This window comes from Acanthopagrus latus, chromosome 11 (genome assembly GCF_904848185.1).
Source record: "Acanthopagrus latus isolate v.2019 chromosome 11, fAcaLat1.1, whole genome shotgun sequence".
Taxonomy (NCBI): Eukaryota; Metazoa; Chordata; class Actinopteri; order Spariformes; family Sparidae; genus Acanthopagrus; species Acanthopagrus latus.
The window spans coordinates 2213433-2234923 of record NC_051049.1 but is presented as its reverse complement, the minus strand read 5'-3'; the positions used below and the strand labels follow the sequence as shown (position 1 = coordinate 2234923).

Genomic DNA, 21491 nt, shown 5'->3' with positions numbered 1-21491 from the left:
GGAAGGTGAGTGTTAGAGAGTGACAGAGTGAAAACAGCCTCACTGCTCACTTTGACCTGCATTTTTATTTAGATACATCACGAATGTTTACGACTGATATTATGGAAAATTTAACAATGTAATGGAAACAAATCAAGATGACTCCACCTCTGTGGAACCTACAGTTTGCAGTATGAGAGAGGCATTACGTTTGTGACAGTATGATATATGGCACGGCAGCGAACAAAATACATTCCACCTACCTGTTGTGAAATTCATATATCTCTGGCAGATTCCCAAACAGCACATCCCTTTTGTTCTCCAGGGACGGAGGGATGAGGTGGCTGAGCTCTGAGTTATCCAGCTCTGCAAAATAGCCCTGAGATGGAGGATGAGGAGGAGGATGAGGAGGGTAGAAGAAGAAAGCAGATAGCAGAATTAGCCATAAATCAACTGGCAAGCCAGCAAACATCTAAAACATCTCATCATTCCGACTTGAGACTTCCCTCCGGCTGCAGTCCTGCGGTGATGAAGACTTGTTTACACCAACACATCATGCTTCGCTCATGTGATCAATAAACTGTACAGTCAGAATCAATACGGTCCTGCTGGACTTCATCACTTCACGCATTTGTAATCCAACAGACAACTGACTGAACGCACTCGACCCAGGAGATCATCTGAAGGTCAAACACTGACAGGAGGGAGGAGGAATGTAACGTTCTTTCTACTAAAACACAATCAGGTGTTGAGCTCACTGAGAGTCAGGTATCAGGAAACCAGGTGACTCCCAACTAACGGTGTAGTGAGTAACTGATCAGACCAGCTCTCTGTATGGGAGGATTAGCTCCCACTGAAGTATGTCTTGTTTACCTTGACACTAGGTGAGTCCCTACAGATTTTCAGGGTCCAGTGTCCGTTCGCTGCTGATCAATTGAGAATCATGCAGAAGCGGCTGGGAAAATGTAAAACGGTGGAAACTGTACCTCCATGATACTCTGCAGCTCCTCCACGTACAGCCGCTCTGTTTCAATCAGCTCAGTCATGATGTGTCTGCAGAGAAAGAAAGGAAAAAGATCGAGGTATTAACCTGCCCAGTGTGGTCTGATGGGGGAACAAACCCACTAATGGATCACTGACTAGCATTCAATGTCAGTGAAGTGCTCTTCGGCCACAACATGAAAACTCAAATAATGGCTTTCTCAGTCTGTGCACACTGAGAACACTGAGATCAGACTTCATCAGGGTTTGTCTCCCACTGGGCAAATGTGGCACCAGTACAAGATGGAAACTTTTTTTTTTATCTCATGGTGCCTCCTCTACATTGCTAATTGCATCATTAGGACTTAATCACATTGCAAGTCATCTGGAAACTGAACATTCACGTTGAACTTTCATGATTCAATAACGCATCGAGAATCCTTCCACCCAGAGGAAGTCGACTTTATAGCCCTGTTAGCGGCTCCAGTAGAGATCATCTTCAGACCGTCTGACCAGACTGAGATAGATGATGAAGTACAGAAGACGCAACAAAGACTGGAGTAAAGTACAAACTAATCTAACGAGGGGATGAGGCGGAGAAACACAGGTGAGTGTAGAGAGCAGGGAAGGAGCTGATAGGTTAGGAGGATCACTGGACTAACAAAGGTGATGGTGTGGAGTGAAAAGTCAACACCAAAGCTTGAAAAACCCGTGAAACACAAATAAAATATGATACAAACAATAGAACCATGACTTGGATATCCAGATAAAGTTTCCTTTTCGTGCCACCCTTCTTCCTCAGGATGGAATGCAGACTAGGAGGGTTTAAGGATTTAAAAAAAGAAATCACATAAACTGCTGTATAAAGAAAAGTAATTTGCTGGCTTTGTCTTTGCAGAAGGTGAGACAAGTTTCCCTTCACATCCGTCTTCATTTCAACACAGTACACGAGCTCTGTTATCTCAGTCTACAGTTCGATCGAAAGGCTGAGCTGAACAGGGACATTTGAGGATTCACCAGGAACTCAGAGGAAATCTACTCCCTGTTCTCAGAACAGAACATACGACAGTAAATGGATCATTGTTTATCTGCAGTGGTTTCTCACAGTTGTAAAGACGGAAGGTTACGGTGCAAATTGGAGTAATGGCCTAATCAGACATGCTGCATCAGAGTAGCGCCGGGAAAGCCTTGAATGAATACTCCATCGACTTAGAATTACAAATCTAATGACAGACGCAGCGATACCATAGTCGGCTACATTACCCACAAGGAAACTCTCGCGCCTGAGTCAGAGATTTGTTATGCTGGTAGCAACTAATAGTGACTCCAGCAGAGACTTGAGACGAGCAGCTTATAACACGGGCTTTGGCTCAAACCCATTTCTTATTTTTAACCCTCCCACCCGCTTCAGAGTGCCCGCTTTCCCCTCAGAACAAAAGCTAGTTAGCTAGTTAGCTACCCTGCTGGAAAAAAACTCATCATATGCTGGTCTTGCTGGTGTTCTGGTGCTGGTCTATGCTGTTTTTTCCACTTCACCTCCCCCCTCTTTCCCAGCATGAATGTGCAAAACTGGAGGAGGGGGTGAGGAGTGCATGGGACCGGGCCTCCCTGTTAAACATTTGAAGTCTTAACTCTAGATAACCCTGCTGACATCATCAGGGTTCTCATGGGCTGAGTAGAACAAGGTGATGTGTGCTCAAACCTAATCTTGGGACCCTTCAAAACTAAAAATGTTGTGAACCTTTCAGCTGTTTCTGGAGCTTTTCACCACATGGTGTTCATCCTCGCTCTCCACCAGGGAGGAAGAATAAATACGGTTAAAAACTCTGGAGAAATCTTGTAAGTTTTGGGGGGTTTTTTTGCCTTCATTATGTCCAAAGAATGGTTTGTTTCATGTACATTTACACATCACACACTCAGAGATGTGCTAAAAGGCTGTCTGATGTCTCGGAGTAACTGCACGAGCCGCTCCAGTCTGTCGTATCACTCGAACACACAGGAACTGGACGAACTCGTGCAGCCTTTTCAGACTCTTCAGGTGTCTGTGTTGTTTTCGATGCTGCAAATCTGACTGGCAGACTGTAACTGAATCGCTCCTCTCTAACCTTGTTATAACTAAGAATGTGCACAGGCACGGGGACACAAAGAGCCAGTCTTATGTGCTGCTCTCTCACAAAATGCTCACAACATGAGCGCTGGCACTGATTTGTACAATTTCACACATGTTCTCATGAACAAACACAGACTTCTCCTCAACCTGAAGCCATAATTAGGTTTATTGCACATGATGCACGGATCAGCTGACGCAACCTGGAGAACAAGCATTCTATATATTGTTGAACATTAGTTAATATTACATGAATGTTCTTTGCCAACAGAATTAGTCACAAGCAAATGAATACTGATATTTAACTACTTGAGACCTTTAAATATAGACTTTTGGTATTTAGCTTGTACGGTGTGTTTTTGGTACCTAGCAAAATATGTTTTAGCCAAAATTTTGTCCTTATTAGTTATTCTGTGATGTGTTAAAAAGACGAGGAAGTCATTTTACAGTCACATGTTCCTCCCACCCTCCAATCACATGTCCAACACATTTCTTTGTTCACAGAGTAGCACTGGAACGAAACCTTAAACCCAGAACTAAGTTAGCATTTTCACGCTCCCGCCTCCTCGTCTTGTAATTGTGTGATTGTCACAGAGCTAATTTTCTGCAATAACCCAAAATTTGATCATCTTCCTATCGAGGGAACCACAGTGATGCTGACTTCCTGATCAGACCACTAACATCTCCTTCTCTACTTATGCTGCTGCTCTTCTTAAATTAAAATGTAGTAGCAGAATCGATATTTAACACAGTACTGTATTAGTACAGCAACAGTGACATGACACTCTCGCTACTTTATTCCTACATATATCCCAAAATATATTCCAACCCTTCGATTAATCTCCAGTTTGGGTCACGACGGTCTCAAAGAAGTTTAAATAATCCTGTTCATCTTTCTTTTCTTCAGGCTTATTAAATTTAAATGATAGAGTAAACAGAGTTTCATTGGCTGCAAATGATCCTAATTGTGTTTCAACAGTTTCCTGTTTACTGAGGTTTCAGATTGCGAGAGGAGAAGGTTTTCTGTGTCTCTCTGGGGTTACAGTGGCGACGGGCGCTGAGACTCGGTCACAAAGGAATAAGCATTTAGGACTAATCTGTTATTCTTGTGGTGAGCATTGTATTATATTATTTTTGCATGGTTTTCCATTTTTTGGGGGGACGATTTGAGACTTTTTTTTTGTCACTTTACTTTCTGATTGTAGCATAAAACGGTCCAGTGTGAGGGATTCAGGGGCAGAACTGGAATCTAACGCCTGTAATTATGTGTATAAAACACCTGAAACTAAGACTCGTTGTCTTTTTGTCACCTTGGAATGACATGAATGAAAAAAAATCATTTGACAGTTATGCAGACTAATCTAAAGGACTTTATTTGTAGGTAAAACTCAAAGTGAGAACACCATCATTGTCATGTGCAGGTTATAGTAAAGTCTTACACTCTTACACACTTTAAAGAGGAATTAAGTTAACCTGGACAGGCTACCCATTTATCCTGCAGATGACCGGAACCAGAACCAAGTAGTTTCGTGCCAAAACTTGACCAAACTGTGACATTTGACGACGGTTTTAACAATCGAAAAGTCATAAAATGTAACGTGTTTATCAGTGTTTCCTGTGTGGGGAATCAGCCACCTCATTTCTTAAAACTGAAATTCCTCTCATGTGCCGGCGCATATAAATACTGACAGTGTGTGTGAAAGGAAGCACAGATAGAGGGAGGTGGGATAGAGTGACGGGGGAAAGAGGTGCCTCATGGTTCCTCCCTCTCTACAAGATACTCCCACCCACTTCACACACACTGTGTCTCTCTCTCACACACACTCACAGTTGGACCTTCAGGGCAATCAGAGCCATATTTGAAGCGCTGCTGGGTTGCTGGAGTGGACTACTGCGCCTGACACGGGGGAGGGAAAAAGTGAGAAGAAAAAACCAGGAGAGGAGAAGAAGTGACGGTGATGGTGAAGGAAAAAGAGAAGCAGCTGGGAAGAGTGAGGCAGAGAGAGTGAGTGACACAGGTAGAGAGGAGAGGAGTTTATCTGTACTTCACCACACACATGGACTGGACTCAAAAACAGCCCGGTAAGCCAGCAGCACTGCGTGTGCGTGTGTGTGTGTGCGTGTTTGTGCTAAAGGGTGTTGCTCTAAATGAGGTCTGTAATACCTTCCAGTGTTCAAGGCTAAAGGTGTCAGCTTGCAGCAGCAGACTGACAGAGTTAAGAGAGGTGGAAGAAAAAAAAACTGCATGTGTCAAGATGAACTCAGAGCATTTTTTTTTCCCTCTCCCTCCGGGTCTCTGGTGGGAGGTTGCAGTAAGGTGGAGTAGGGATGAATCAGGCTGAGACTATGCAAGTTGGGGTCAGCAGGGGAACGCAGAGCAAACGGGGTGTAAAAGTTTCGCAAAGCTTGAAGAAACTTACGTGACAGAAAGTCGTATGAAACAGTTGTTAAGTGGTTCAAACTTCACCTGAGTTACCCGAGTATCTTGTGTGATAATGATCTCTGGTGTCAAAGAAGTACAGTTAGTTTTCAGTTGTCTACACGTTCTTTACCAGTCCTCCTCTTTTTTAGGTACAAGGTACGGCCCAGGACTGGATAATAAAATATGAGCTGTGAGGTGGAATAAATGATATCGTAATAAAATGATTAACGGCGGATTGCAGAGGAAGAATTTAATCTGTCAGAGTTTAAAATAAGCTGCTCTGTAGTCTGATGGTTCGACTGTGGGGAGTTTAACCATCACAGCAACGTAAAACGTTAAGTGAGGCTGAAGTAATAGTTTGCATCCGAGATACATGCAACACTACTCTTGTTAATTAGCTCGTCTGGAGGACAGGACACACAGAAACACACTGTTTGAGGATACAATAGTGTCGCTATACAGAATCAAGCTTAACTGTCAGGATGAAAATTGTGGTTGAATTTGAATTTGTTTCTGCTGAACAGAACCTGGCCACTGGCGCTGGCGCTGGCACACAGTCCGGCTCTGCTCCTGGGTTTTGTCTCGGGACTGTTTTAGTTTTTTGTTTTGTCATGTTGATGAAAGAAACATGCTGATTCAAGAGTTGTTTAATCTGTTTGACACCATACAACAACCAGGACAGTCGCGTCCATTCCGGTAATGTTTGCCACGGTATCTGTCAGGAACATCACCATACCTCCATTTGCATCGGTGAAAAGCCTGACGCTGTGGACCGGGACAGATCTCGAACTGAGATATAGAGAGCTTTGTTCCTGGTTTGACTGTTTTCATTCATCATGCTATAAGGCGAGAACAAGAAATACTGCCATCCTATCCCGCACGGTGTCCTGAGAGGATACGTCATGACAGAAGAAAGGTTGTGGCCTTCACTTATTTTACTGTAAAACTAAACTAGAACAACGTCTATTTTTATTTAGTGGTTGTGGAATTTCCCTGGTGGTAACAGTAAGGAGCCTCTGCTGCAGCACAGCAGCGGATGTTGGGTGTTGGTCAGCGAGAAGAGGATTTTGTTTTGACTCCTACTTTCATTAAAGCCGGTTTGGATGGCTGGCTCCCTGGTGTCCTCCCGCCTCTGTCTGCATGTCTTCAAAGACAAAAAGAAGGCTGACACTTCTGTCTGGGTTCAAACCAACAACCAACCAGACATTTTTTTTTTTTTTTTTTTAGAAACTTCACCTCTCTTTGTTGATTTCTTTCTCTCATCTGAGTGGCAGGTACAGCAGTTTGTTTTCTCCTCTGAGGACTAACGTTTGCTGCCTCCACCTGTGAGTCCGGTCAGGCTGTACCTGGGGCCACCTGGGCCACGTTCCAGCCCATATGGGTCGAATGCACATGGTGCTGCATCAACAGCGTGCAGCTTAGACTTCACCTTTTTTTCCACTGATGCATCTCATGAGGGAAGGTTTCATACCGGTTGTATCACTGTGGTGACTTCTTGCTTTCAGTTAAGAGTTGTAAGGAGCTGGTTCGTGGTAAAAACCTGGTATTTCATTTGACAGGTGATATGAAGTGACAGGTACGCTGCTCTTGGTGCGCACCCATCATCTGACAGCGTACGCCCGGCTTCATTAATCCTGACAGGAGGAATCACAAGTCAGTTGAGTGAAATCAGACCGAGCCACAGTGTCAGACTTTACTTTGGTTTGTGCACCTGTAGCTTTTACTGTGCGCCCGCATACGATTCCTGCACAGTGATTAGAACTTGATATGATTACTCACTTTTAGTTTTTCCTACAAATGAAGTCCTTCAGACAGTCTGAGTGACCGTCAGCTGGTTCCTAACTCGGTGAGTACATGCTGTGACAGTTGAGGCGGAGCTGTAGATACTTCTAATCAGTTTGTGGCAGACCAGAGCTATCTGACATAACAGACTGTATGATTAAACTCCCGTTGAATAAACAAGCACAATCACAGCCTGAATAACACAAATATTTCTGCATTCCTGTAATATTTCACCCCAGTGACCAATACCACACATCATGAGGGGAACTAAGACTGTGTGCATGTTACACAGCTCGACGCAGGAAGTACTGTAATCTGTCCTCTCTGCTCGGAGCCACAGTGAAAAGGTGCCTCTGTTATTCATTTGCTTGCCATTAAAACTGGCACCTCGTTTGCAATGCAAGCAGGTCTTGTAAACAAAGTCCACACGGACTCGAGTCTCTAAACCCAGTTTCAGTGCCTGTAGTAAACTGAACTCATCCGTATTGTCTGCTGCGGTGTAGGAAAAACGTTGGTTGGGTCATCTGAGCTGTTCAAGCATAAAGCACTGCCTGGTGTCAAATATCAGCACCTGAACATTGATATCCATCCATGTGTAAAACTCACATTATGTTCACACTCTGGAGAAACACGCTGCCACTCTCCAGGGAAGGTTTCAAATTTTAAGATGACCTACTTTTATCTATTTGCTGTCGCGTGAGTTCACATCACTCAGACTGAATATTAATTCCATAGAGGAAAAAAGAATTAGGCACTTCTGTCGTGTTATCAACTGTTGATCAGTTGTGCATCTAACTGCTGAGAGGTGTCTCAAGAACTCCTGCAGGGAGAGAAATGCAGGTTCTGACTAGATATCGAGTCACGACGGAGCTTGTGTGGACGCGATAACATCAGAGTCCTCTGCAGCCCGAAGCTTTACAGAAACACCTTCCTCAAAACAACCGCACGACATCAAACGACCAAACTAAATGACACGAATCAGACGAGCTTACTGAAAGAATCTTAACTGCGTCCACGAGCAGGTATGACAAAACTGACAGCAGCGCACAATTCAAACACACACAGGAATGAGTCTGAACAACGTCACTGCATGTTTTCTTGTGTGCAGCCCAGAGAAGCACAGCTGTGGCCTCAGGTGGAAGACGGCCTCAGACCAGTCTCACTGGGACTACACTACACGAGGCATCTTGGAGATGTGTCGACATTCTTCCCACCAGTCTCCGGCCAAAGGAAGTACTTCTAAAAGTAACTACCAGTCTTTTACAAGCACAAAGCCCACCGTCCTCATCAGCAGAATGAGTGTTAGCAATGTTGCAACTCTACATTTTTATGTTGCAACTTCAACTTCAACAAAAAAAAATAAATAAAAATTTTGGTCTTATCACCAAAAAACATGACTGGAAATCTCCAAACCTCCCGTCAAAAATATACATCGCACCTCCAGAATGGATCATGAACTATGACACGTACAGATGTGAACGGATCAGGGAGCAGAAACGTCAACTCTTCTTCCACTTTCTGTAAGATGGTGATATCAAAGGAGTATCACAAATACCTTCACTGATACCTGTTATCAATACAGTCAGCTACAGGCTCAGGTGGGGGAGAGCAGTGAGTCCCGACAGCTTCTGACTACATTTAATAACAGTTCTGTCTTAGTTATGTCTGTGTGTGTGTGTGTGTGTGTGCATGTACATAGTGACTCCTCTCATGTTGTGTTTAGTCACAAGACCCACGGCTGGCCCACGTGTTGTCAGAGCGCTCCATTGTCGGTTGACCCCGGTGTTCATTCAAAAATATGCTGCAGTGGAAATATGTGTTGTGCCTATTGTGTGGCGCCGTTGCACAGACGTCAGCAGCTTCTCTGCTCAGGGGGCTCTGCCGGGCTAAAGCCCCTCTATTGTAGCTCTTCGTGCTGGCTCGGCACTTACATTCACGTCGTCCCTCCGCGGAGTTAAAGACACTCAGCCAGCGTGGGCGGGACCGGCTGCTTGGGGCTGTGTTTACAGTATACAGTGCTGATTTACATGTTTACTGTGTCCACCAGCCCTGCGGTGGTCCCAGTCCAGGCCTGAATGCTTTCAGGAAAATCAATACAAAGATATCTGTGTTTGTATCGAACATAAATACACTTTCAGCTTGTTTTTACATGAAAGGAAAGATGGAATAATGCAGCTGTTAGTTTCTTTTGAAGATTGACATTTATATGACTCTTATCTGGTGATGTAATTAAATCTACTGTCGTGACATTCAAAGGAACGGAACTAATGAAAGAACAACTTAGATATGAGCGCTGACCCTGACTGATAGAGGAGAGACTGCACCAGTTACACACTCACATTATCAAACCATATGTGTTTAGATTGTTTCTGTATGAATCTCTCTTGGTTTTCACCGTGGCTGACTGACGACCTGTGAAAGACTCGATGACGATATAAATAAAAACACACTTCACATTGTGTTCCTGTGTTCTCGGTGGCTGCAGACGAGGACGACCAGCTCTATCAAACTTCAGCGTGCATACAAGTGATGTTTACTGAAGCATATTAATGGAAGCAGATCTTTGACTTTCAGTTTTGTAAGATATAATTCAGCTGTGTCAGCTGAACATCACACGTGTTATCTCCTCCCTGTGACCACAGAACCAACATCAGATAAACTACCAGTAAATATCATACAATTAAAAACACAGACTGATAACTTAAGCAGAAAAAACCCAATCAGTCAGTTCTCTGAGATGGAAGTGATCTCGTCTCCTAACTGTGTGTTTGTAACAATGTGAGGAAGGCAAGTTAAACATGTGACACTGTGAAACATTACAAAGGAAATGGGGGGAGAAAGCAAAGTGGTGGTGGGACGCGACGTGTCAACTCGTGACAACAAAAGCTTCATCCACAGTCCAACACGAGCGACACGGCCGGTGAAGCAGTTTGTTAGTGGAGGCGTCGTCAGCACGCAGACTGACCCCGTCACTCTGTAGTTCATGGCTATTCTTGGATAGTTTGACACTAGTTGGCATCACGCTGACACTCTGAAGCAACAAAATGTAATTTCCCGGACACAGCTGACCGTCTCATCAGTCCACAGTGGCGCTTTTGGATTCGCAGCTCGGATCGGACGGTTACAAAGTCACATTTAGTTGCGTTAACTGGGTAACTGTACGAAGTATCTGTGTCCGGTTTGTTCCACAGAGAGTCTGATGTGTTTGTTCCTGTCAGTCGTTCACGAGCTTATGTGTCACAGTGCAGCAGGTCGTGCAGCGGAGAGGAAGAAGACGCCTGCTATCATCACTCCAGTAACACAGTCTAGTGCCGCAGAATTAGCAGGTCCACACAAACAGCTACGCCCAGTTTATCTGCCGCCCAGTTAAATAAATAAATATATTAACACTGATCTGCTGATTGTTTACAATCCAGATATCCACCCAGTGTTACTAAATAAATAGGAACACCCATCACACAGCTCACCATTCATATTTATGCTTTGTCTCAGCTCCATCTGATTCTGAGTTGTACAAAGACACTGTTTTTTTTAAGATTAAAATCAATTTTCCACTTAAATTATATTATTATATTCAGATCTTCAGGGCGCTCAGAGCTGCAGCCTGTGTGACCTGCTCTACATGCAGAGACCAACACGCCTCCCACACTCTGCAAAGCCCTGAGGGGTCTGCAGGAACCACCTGTAGACACCTGTCTGCTCAGATACCACGTGGTGACGCACGGACGCATCCGGCGAGGACGCACAGCCGACGAGGAGCTACGTCACTGCGACTACCTGTCCGCCCAGTCGGCGGATCATGTGTGCTGCTCCACCGTGTTTCTTTACTCTCCAGGTCGCCACTGTGGTTTTCTGTCCGACGCAGATCCGGTGAGTCGCACTTCACCGGAGGGTTTTCTGATTTACACGCGTGTTTGTCGTCGCTGGCGATCCGCTGCGTCCCGCTGAGATCAGGTTGGAGATTTAAAGTTGCTCCTCTCTGATTTCAACCTCCGGTTTGTCTCTTTAATTATGTGTCGTGAAGAGCTTTACGCGCGGAGTGACCCGTGTGCGCGCAGAGGGGAGGATCGTTAGTTTCCCCTCACATGACATTAATTAATTCATCAGCTTCATCGTGTTGTGCTGCTGGATTCTGCTGTGAGCGCAGAGATCCGGGACTCGGTCTGATCCGACTGTTTACACGCTGCTGAGCCTCCAGTGATGAAAACGGATGTGATGAATTAAAGTGGAGCTGAAACGATAAATTGATCCAGAGAAAAATGATCTACACAAACACATCTTGTGTTGTTCCAGCTTCTTATTTCATCTCTGTTATCCTAATAGTCGTAAATAGAAGATCTTCAGAGTTGTAATTTCTCTGTCCGCCACACGCTTCTCTAGTTTCCCTCACAGATGGATTTAAATCATTGTTGTGATTCTTTGTGTGATCTGATCCTTGCGTTGCTTCTTGTGTTGTTGCACACAGGAGAGGCGGAAACCAGCAGAAGTTTGTCACTTTGCTTGATAACGATGTAAACAATCAGTAGTTGCCTCCTCACTTCAGGTCCTTCAAATCTTAAACTGTGATTCCTAAAGTCACAGAAAGTCCAAATATTACAAGTCTTCATTTTAAAGTCTCTCTGAAAAGCAGACGGTGGACTTGTTCTGCATCTTGGTCTTCCACACTGCAGACCAAAAGGAAAAGGAAAAGGCACCTTTGTTGTCTACATGACTCTGATCTTCAATTCTTTGTCTCTTCCTCAGGTGCCATATGATGCTGTGATACGCTGACATTACAGTAACTGAGACAAGGAGGAGGAGGAGCAGGAGGAAGAGGAGGAGGAGGAGCAGGAGGAAGAGGAGGAGGAGGAGGAGGAAGAGGAGCAGGAGGAAGAGGAGGAGGAGGAGCAGGAGGAGGAGCAGGAGGAGGAGGAGGACGGGGGTCAAACCTGCCAGGAGTTCACACAAGCGAAGGACGACGAAAGAGCATGTTGAATGTTTGGACACTGAGCTTCACCTGGAGCTGGTCACTATGACGGAGGGGAGCTTGTGCTTCATGCAGTGCAGAAAGACCGGTTACAGAGCAGCCAGAGTGTTGAAGAGCCTGACAAAAGCCTACTGGACTTGACAAAGTCAAAAAAGAGAAGCCAGTTGGTAGGAGAGGAGGAGGAGGAGGAGGAGGAGGATACATGTTAGGCGAGTCAGACGACAGATGTGAAGCGAAGGAGATGATGAGGAAGATGATTAGATAGATGAAAGCAGAGCTAGAGGCAGAAGAGTCAAATGAGAAGTCAAGCTCAGCAGTGGAAAGAAGGCAGAGATGAAATAGCGTACTGTCATAAAAACAGGAGACAGATGAAGATTCAGCTCCAGGAGAGCAGACGACTCAACAGATCCAGAGGATACATGCCGCCAGCGTTCACAGATCAGCAGGAATAAGCAGAAGTCGCCATGTTCATGAACTTCCGTCGCATCCACAAGTGCCAGTGTGTGCAGCTGCTGACCACAGGCCTGGTGCTGTGCATGGTGATGGTCTGCTGGGAGGAGCTGGACCACCACGTGGTCAGCCACATGAGATCCTACACGTATCGCTACCTGGTCAACAGCTACGACTTCCTCAACTCTTCCTTCGCCCTCACGTCCAAGCACCAGCACGGTGCGGATGTCGAGGTAGTGACCTATCCGTACCTCATCAACCATCCGGGTAAATGTGAAGGTGGTTCTGGTGGAGATGACGTCCTGCTGCTTCTGTTCGTCAAATCCTCGCCAGAGAACTTCGAGCGGCGCCAGGCCATCCGGGACACGTGGGGGAACGAGAGCTTTGCCTGGTCAGAAATGGGGGCGAACGTGAGGGTGGTGTTCGCCCTCGGCGTGCATCCGGATGTCGGTCGGAGAGCCAGTGTGCAGAGAGCGTTGCTGCAGGAGGACCGGTCCTACAGAGACCTGATCCAGCAGGACTTTTTGGACACTTTTCACAACCTGACCACCAAACTGATCCTGCAGTTCCACTGGGGCCACGAGTACTGCCGCCAGGCACGCTTCCTCATGTCTGCGGACGACGACATCTTCGTACACATGCCCAACCTGGTGGCGTACCTGCGGCAGGTCCTGGGTGGTCAGTCGGGGGCCACAGACCTGTGGGTGGGGCATGTGCACAGGGGAGCTCCTCCCATTCGCCGTAAAGAAAGCAAATACCACGTTCCTGATGACCTGTACCCCTGGCCCTCCTACCCAGACTACACTGCCGGAGCAGGGTATGTGGTTTCAGGCGACGTGGCCGCTAAGATCTACCATGCGACTCTGGTGCTGAACTCTTCCATGTACATCGACGACGTATTCATGGGAATATGTGCCAAAGCCATGGGAGTCTCTCCCCAGGAGCACGTGTACTTCTCGGGGGAAGGCAAGGCGCCGTACCACCCCTGCATCTACGATCACATGATCACCTCGCACGGTCACGCCACAGATGTGCGCCTGCTGTGGCAGGAAGCGACGGACCCCACGGTGTACCGCCGCTCCAGAGGATTTATGGGTAATCTGTACTGCGCGGCGGTCAGAGTGATGCTGCTGTGCCGGCCGTATTACCAGAACACGTACTCCTGTATGGCTGCTTTTACATAAATGATCTTAAGATGAAGGAATGCTGAATGTACCACACAGACATGGCGGCGCCGCTCACAAACGGACCGCCGCTTCTTTTTTTTTCCCCTTCATGTTAACTTTCACTGTTTGCTGGATATATTGTGTATTTGCTGTCTTGTAATAAAGACCAGAGTTGTTCTGTGAAGCAAACCAATGCGCTCGTGTTCTCAGTCATCAGCTTTTCACTTCGTTTCAGCCAAAGTGATTAAAGATCGGTACGCCACATTAATTATTATTATTATTATTATTATTATTATTCACTCACCGACTTCTGAAGAGGTTTAGCTCTGTGCGAGTTGTTGAAGATAACGTCTAAACCAGCTGTTAAATATCATGAATTCTCTCGTCACTTGGCACTTGACAGAGTTATTGACACGCTCAGCAAACATTCAGGGATCGATGCAGCGACTTGGACGAGGAATGTGGTTTTTGTTTTTAAGTTATCTGGAATGACTTCTAGTTGAATCCTATAATTTTGTGCAAACCATTTTAAGATCTCAGTATTAATGTGACTAAAAGTAAAAGAAATATATTTTAAAAAATGGCAAAAATCCAACACATCTGATGTGATTTCTATGTTGTTGTATCTGTTTCTGTGATGTGAGACATTTCAACCCAACGAGTTAAGTAGCAAAAACATTTTATTTTATGCACTTCAGAGCTGCAGTGATCAAAAAGAGAACTATTTTTATAGTTAATTATTCATGTCCGTCACTTTACAAGCAAATATTGCAGAAGTCTGCTGTGTCTCTGTTATTGATTTTCCTCATCTTACATCGTGAGTTGAGTTTTGGGGTGAACACATTTGACTTTAATTGATAAATTGAGAAAATAATTGGCAGATTAATGAATAGTTGCAGCCCTGATGTCAGTTTAACAGAAACTCACTGACTCAGTCTCTTGAACTTTGTGCATGTTTCAGTCTCCGGTCCGACTGCTTCTGTCCCAGCAGGCTGACTAAGTGCATCAGACGTTTTAAATGGGAATAAAACCACATCCGGCCAGACTCCAGGTTAAATAATGCCAGATGAATGAGTTTCCTACCACAGTTCAGATACTGTTTAGAGGTGGGAATCGGGACTTTAACACCTCTGCATCTCATGTTTAGGATCTGTGGTTCCCAAACTCTCCTGCTTGTCGTCTCTCCTGCCTCCCGAGGGGAACGTGTGTTTTTTATATCATCATTTTAACGGTGAACTTTTCCTGCCAAGACTGTCGGGTTTCTTTTCTTTTTTTCTCACCACTCTCTCCCTCCAGCTCTGCTTCCTGTTCCATACTCTTTTCCAGTGACTTGTCTTTTTTTTTTCCTTCCAGCTACTGCTGTCTGCTTCATCCTGTGGTTTTTATACAGAAATTCAAGAAACAGACTGAATCACCGGGAGCATGCAGGTTTGTTGGAATCATGACCGTATAAGGAACTTCTCACTGCGGGGGGAGCACATGTGTGGGTGCACCGATGGAAAGCATTCCTGATGCAGTTGGATAAGAATAAGTTCTCACACCAAAACAACAGAACACACTGCGTGTCAGCAACTCAGTGCAACAACTCGGATTGCAAATCCACACGTTCAGTCACCATGTTATCTGATTTGCATGAAGCGCTGCTAAATAAAACCCAGCGCGCGGCTGATTTGACTTGTGTGTTCATGTTATCAGAACAGATCTGATCTGATGATTACCGACTGACAGGACATCAGCGACTGAGGGACAGTAAAAGAATCTGTGGGTGAAACTCTCTCTGACTGGATTACTGCTTCAAACTGATTTCTATCCGTCTGTTTCTGTGCGTCTTGTCATTTCACTGAGACGTTCCTCCAATAATATTACATGAAGCAAATGTAAAAGTCTTTTTCCTTCATGTTCTCCGCTTGGTTTTTAATTCACCGGCACTCTTTCCTCTGAAGAGCTGCCCAGCAGCCAAATTCTGACCGAAAAATTAAAATACATAATATAAATTGATGCCGTGTAATTTTGCCACTTTTTCTTGTGAGGTAAAATTGTTAATTAAATACAAAATATCCCTAATTTTTCATGATTTGTTTCATAATCAGAGCATGGTAGTCAGAGAAAGGAGACATTTGTTGATGGTGGAAATTAAATATTATGGAGATTTAAAGGATCTTACCACCAGTTTGCTTGATAACTGTGCAACAGGTGTTATGATTCATTTTCGGCTCCCAAGACGAAACGCTTCTGGTTTATTTGTACTTTACACATATACACACGACTGTTATTTAGTCAAATCACATCATGCGGGTCACACAAACATGATGTGGACACCTGAAGCGTCCGCAGCTCTGACAGAGACGCCTCGACTTCAACAGCTAAACTGTTGAAATCAACACAAACTGAATTGAGGAAGGGAAGTTCACTTTTTTATGAGCTAAAACAACAACATCAGTACTTTATAAATAATCCCCAGACATTTCTGAAGATATATAAACTGAGTAGCGGTAAATATAAGTGTTGTTATGCTAAAGCTGCTCTGATCTGACTGCTTCCACGCAGCGCAGGGTGAAATTAAACGTAGATAAATTCCACACGGGAGTCCTACATCACGCGGCACCGTCACCTGGATGTTAACTGTTACACCACCTGTGTCTGAGATGAGCTCTCCACACATACAGTGCAGGTGAATCACCACACTACACACACACACACACACACACACACACACACTTCCTATAACTACTGTAACCATCAAATTCTTTGCGCACCCGAAAAAGAAGAAAGAAAGAGAGAAAATGGCGACATCGCGTGACGTAGATCGTCACTTTCGTGGGCCTGGCCGGCAGAAATCATGACGTAAGGGTAAAACATCTGGTGACACAACCAGGAAATGCTCCAGAGGCTCGACCGTCACATTTAACAACAGGTCTCTGAAGGACTCGCCTTCAAAGACAAAGGCCGGGTCCTTCAGAGGACGCAGACCCTGAACTGAGACATCAGCATGCGTGTTCTGTCCTTACCTGCGTCTGTTGGAGAGACTCTCCTCCGTCTCATTGGTCACAACGACGTGGGTGGAGCCTCCTTGGCTTTCCTCGTGCATGACTTCAATCTGTGACACACAAACACACACGTCAACTTAAAGGTGTAATATGTTAAATATGGCCAGAAAGCAAAGGTCATTCCAAAAGTACAGGTGGCAGCATGACGACAGAGTAACTGCTGCTCTCTTTACATTTCTTCATGTCATCAGCACATATTTAAATTTGGCCGTATTTACTTGCAGCCTCGTGTTGATATCTGTCACCTGTAGTGTCAGAAACAAACACAACTATTATTTCTGACAATAATTTAAAGGCGCATATCCGACGATCTCATCAGTTTTTGGTTCTCATGTCCTTCATCTGACGGCCGTCGTTGTGGAGGTTTAAAAAAATAATAATCTCCTGCATTCATTTGACTTGTTGTAACAAACTGCTTCAACACTCAGAATTCAGCGCAGGTCTTTTTTTAAAGCGTGTTAAAGGAAACATCCAGTGACAAGAAGGAAGCCAACTTGGTCGACTTTTGATTTTTGGCACCGACTTCACACGGCTCTGTCCTCATCAATTATGGAGGAAGGTTTATGGTCTAACACACCAACACTATCACTGCGCAGACAGACCGTGTTTGTCAGCAACACAAAATAACCTCGGGGCGTGCGTGTAAACCAATTAATGAGATCAGAGCGGAGGCAGCAGCAGGGTGGCATGCTGATTAGTGAGACCGTCCTGTTGAAGGGACCATGTTTAAAGCAGCGTCACCTGCTGCTGACACAACGCTGAGACCTCCACCAGCTTTACAGCTCCTGGCCTGGCTGTGACCTCTGACCTTCCCCAGGACAGTCTGAGGAGCTGTGAGGAGAGATGGTGTGGATATGATTGTTTCTGGTTGTTTGTTGCTTCTTATCTGCCGGTGAAACAGAGCATGAAACTGACAGACGGATCATCGCAGTGCCGACAGTCACTGGGACGCCGTTTCAGGCTGTTGAGGTGTCGGAGACACATTGAAGTGTGTTCACGCGTCTTTTGTGAGCTGCATGTAGTCTGATAAACTGCATCTAGTGATGTCACTCAGCTGCTAAGATGTATTGTGGGTAATGTAGGCACCAGAAGACGATATCTCCGATTCTGATGAATAAAACTACAAACTCTTAGAGCTGCTGAAAAAGAGTCAGCTGCTGCTCAGTGTCTAGAAATACAGCCTCTTTCTAAACGACGTATCGTCACACAATCTGATTTGCATGCCGTGGTCACACCGTCGTCTCCACCATGCAGTAAAATAAGAACGTTATCAACTTCCAGCATCAGCTGGACATCAAGTACCATCCCCGTCTGTTGCTGTACAGTTTGTCTGTTCTTCCCTGTATTTGCTTCTTTAGATCACATTTCCCTCTTCTATAACCACCTGTATCACCTGACATTTACTGAAAAAGAAGCAGACAATAATCGGTGTAACTTCCTCAACTGTGGCTAATCTCTTGCACTGTGATATTTCATAACGTATGGCTATTCATGTGAGCAGCTGTCGGGTCGGTTACACGACCCTGAGAGAGGCGCTTCACGTGGAGCTGCTTTTGTTTCCTTAAAGCCTCCAGCTGTGTGTTCAGCGTGCACACAGTTCTCAGTAGGTGGACATGTGGTCAGATCGCTGCTGTTCATGTCATTGTTTTCCTGACGGTCTTTAGCTTTACGATAAACGTGTTTGCTTTCCTCTTTGTGTTTCAGCTCCTCTCACTCATAGCGACCACCTGTCGGCAGTAATGCAGTGTTACTCAGTACATCTACTCATGTACTCCAGTATTTTCCATATTCTGCCACTTTGTACTAAGTATCAGAGCCAAAGTGGCAAATTAATACACTACCGTTCAAAAGTTTGGGGTCACATTGAAATGTCCTTATTTTTGAAGGAAAAGCACTGTACTTTTCAATGAAGATAACTTTAAACTAGTCTTAACTTTAAAGAAATACACTCTATACATTGCTAATGTGGTAAATGACTATTCTAGCTGCAAATGTCTGGTTTTTGGTGCAATATCTACATAGGTGTATAGAGGCCTAGTTCCAGCCACTATCACTCCAGTGTTCTAATGGTGAAATGTGTTTGCTCATTGGCTCAGAAGGCTAATTGATGATTAGAAAACCCTTGTGCAATCATGTTCACACATCTGAAAACAGTTTAGCTCGTTACAGAAGCTACAAAACTGATCTTCCTTTGAGCAGATTGAGTTTCTGGAGCATTACATTTGTGGGGTCAATTAAACGCTCAAAATGGCCAGAAAAAGAGAACTTTCATCTGAAACTCGACAGTCTATTCTTGTTCTTCGAAAAGAAGGCTATTCCATGCGAGAAATTGCTAAGAAATTGAAGATTTCCTACAACGGTGTGTACTACTCCCTTCAGAGGACAGCACAAACAGGCTCTAACCAGAGTAGAAAAAGAAGTGGGAGGGCGCGTTGCACAACTGTGCAAGAAGATAAGTTCATTAGAGTCTCTAGTTTGAGAAACAGACGCCTCACAGGTCCCCAACTGGCATCTTCATTAAATAGTACCCGCAAAACACCAGTGTCAACATCTACAGTGAAGAGGCGGCTGCGGGATTCTGGGCTTCAGGGCAGAGTGGCAAAGAAAAAGCCATATCTGAGACTGGCCAATAAAAGAAAAAGATTAAGATGGGCAAAAGAACACAGACATTGGACAGAGGAAGACTGGAAAAAAGTGTTGTGGACGGACGAATCTAAGTTTGAGGTGTTTGGATCACAAAGAAGAATGTTTGTGAGACGCAGAACAAATGAAAAGATGCTGGAAGAATGCCTGACGCCATCTGTTAAGCATGGTGGAGGTAATGTGATGGTCTGGGGTTGCTTTGGTGCTGGTAAGGTGGGAGATTTGTACAGGGTAAAAGGGATTCTGAATAAGGAAGGCTATCACTCCATTTTGCAACACCATGCCATACCCAGTGGACAGCGCTTGATTGGAGCCAATTTCATCCTACAACAGGACAATGACCCTAAACACACCTCCAAATTGTGCAAGAACTATTTAGAGCAGAAGCAGGAAGCTCGTATTCTATCGGTGATGGAGTGGCCAGCGCAGTCACCAGATCTGAACCCCATTGAGCTGTTGTGGGAGCAGCTTGACCGTATGGTACGCAAGAAGTGCCCATCCAACCAATCCAACTTGTGGGAGCTGCTTCTGGAAGCGTGGGGTGCAATTTCTCCAGATTACCTCAACAAATTAACAGCTAGAATGCCAAAGGTCTGCAATGCTGTAATTGCTGCAAATGGAGGATTCTTTGACGAAAGCAAAGTTTGATGTAAAATCTTATTTCAAATACAAATCATTATTTCTAACCTTGTCTTGACTCTATTTTCTATTCATTTCACAACGTATGGTGGTGAATAAGTGTGACTTTTCATGGAAAACACAAAATTGTTTGGGTGACCCCAAACTTTTGAACGGTAGTGTAAATCAGTTAATTGCATATGTAATCAGATAATATAACAATAAAGCTGATGATCAGAAAAATGCAGAGTATCAAACTGACTTCAGACTTTTTTCTCCTGTACTCTCTCTTTTCATTAAGTGTTTACTTTTTAACATGCTTTTCATTCATTTTCATTTTCTCTCCTTCTCACACGTCAGAAATGAGATTTGCATTCATTTTGCATTCAGCCGCAGATGTCGGGTACATTTTTACATTGCGTTCATTTCCTGAACATGTTAATGATAATGTGGTTTTATGGGGTCGGTATTGAAACTCTGTACATTATCATGCTAAACATGCGTCGGAGCTGTTTCCTGAAGCTCACTCATTGTGCCGCCACGTGCTTTGAGATCAGACGACGGTACCTTGATGCCTCCTTTGGCCTTGCGTATGATCTTCCTCTTGTTGGGATCAGCTTCGGCCGGCTGCCTGCCGCTGTTGGAGTTGTCAGATGCTCTGCGAGCCAGAGCTGAAAAAAAAAAATGAAGAGAAGCCAAAACAAAAAGGTACATTTCATAATTTATTTCTTTGGAGCTTGTGCAAATACTACTAGGTGCAATACTGAACGAGCTCAAGGTGTCCGTCCCGTCACATGAGTGGAAACAGTTTGAAGGGTTACAACGACATCCAACTCACGCTGCTGGGTCCCGGTAGTCCTCGGGGGGTTCTTCAGTGAAGGTCGCTTAGGAGAAGACTCAGGCCGCGGCGCTACGGGCTGGACGGGCCTCGTCTGTTTGGCCGACAGTCTCTTCAGACTGACGTGCCGCTTCTCAAACATCTCCTGGACGTCCTCCAGGCGCTTCAGTGCCTTCAGGACGTCGGCCTGCAGGAGCACAGCTCGCCATCAACCCCTCGTCCATCGTCACTCGTACAACAGACTGCCCGTGTTTGCGTTCACCATACCTTAATGTCCTCGGACAGAACCACCTCATACTGGTTGTGGAGGTTCTTCAGTTCGGTCAGCTGGTTCTTCTCTGCCGACTCCAGGAAGCGCTGGATGTCGGTCAGCGCCGACTCTGCACCGTCCTGCGACTGACACTTATCCACCGCCTGGGAGGCCAGCAGGTAAATGCCAGACTCACACCACTGGTTCACCTGGACACAGCAAAAAAACATCAAACAGGTTAA

General features: G+C 45.0%; 2 protein-coding genes across 8 annotated transcripts in view; one reads left to right on the top strand and one right to left on the bottom strand.

Moving 5' to 3' along the window:
• The window catches only part of mcf2l2 (MCF.2 cell line derived transforming sequence-like 2), a 99424-nt gene that overhangs the window by 41981 nt on the left and 35952 nt on the right, over positions 1-21491 (bottom strand). For all 7 annotated transcript variants that reach the window (XM_037114318.1, XM_037114319.1, XM_037114323.1 and 4 more), the window contains exons 12-17: positions 21267-21458; positions 21000-21186; positions 20729-20832; positions 16862-16950; positions 966-1032; positions 243-358 (exon numbers count right to left, since the gene is read on the bottom strand). In XM_037114318.1, coding sequence (XP_036970213.1) covers positions 243-358; positions 966-1032; positions 16862-16950; positions 20729-20832; positions 21000-21186; positions 21267-21458 — 755 coding nt within the window. The remainder of the gene's footprint in view (positions 1-242; positions 359-965; positions 1033-16861; positions 16951-20728; positions 20833-20999; positions 21187-21266; positions 21459-21491) is intronic.
• b3gnt5a (UDP-GlcNAc:betaGal beta-1,3-N-acetylglucosaminyltransferase 5a) lies at positions 9662-14042 on the top strand. The gene is made up of 2 exons (XM_037114325.1): positions 9662-11141; positions 12015-14042. Exon 2 carries the CDS (start codon positions 12702-12704, stop codon positions 13869-13871), a length of 1170 nt encoding a protein of 389 aa, XP_036970220.1. The 5' UTR covers positions 9662-11141; positions 12015-12701; the 3' UTR covers positions 13872-14042.

What these genes read in the sequence shown, in the direction of transcription:
- b3gnt5a (XM_037114325.1), top strand. Translation starts at nt 12,702, where the DNA reads ATGTTCATGAACTTCCGTCGCATCCACAAGTGCCAGTGTGTGCAGCTG.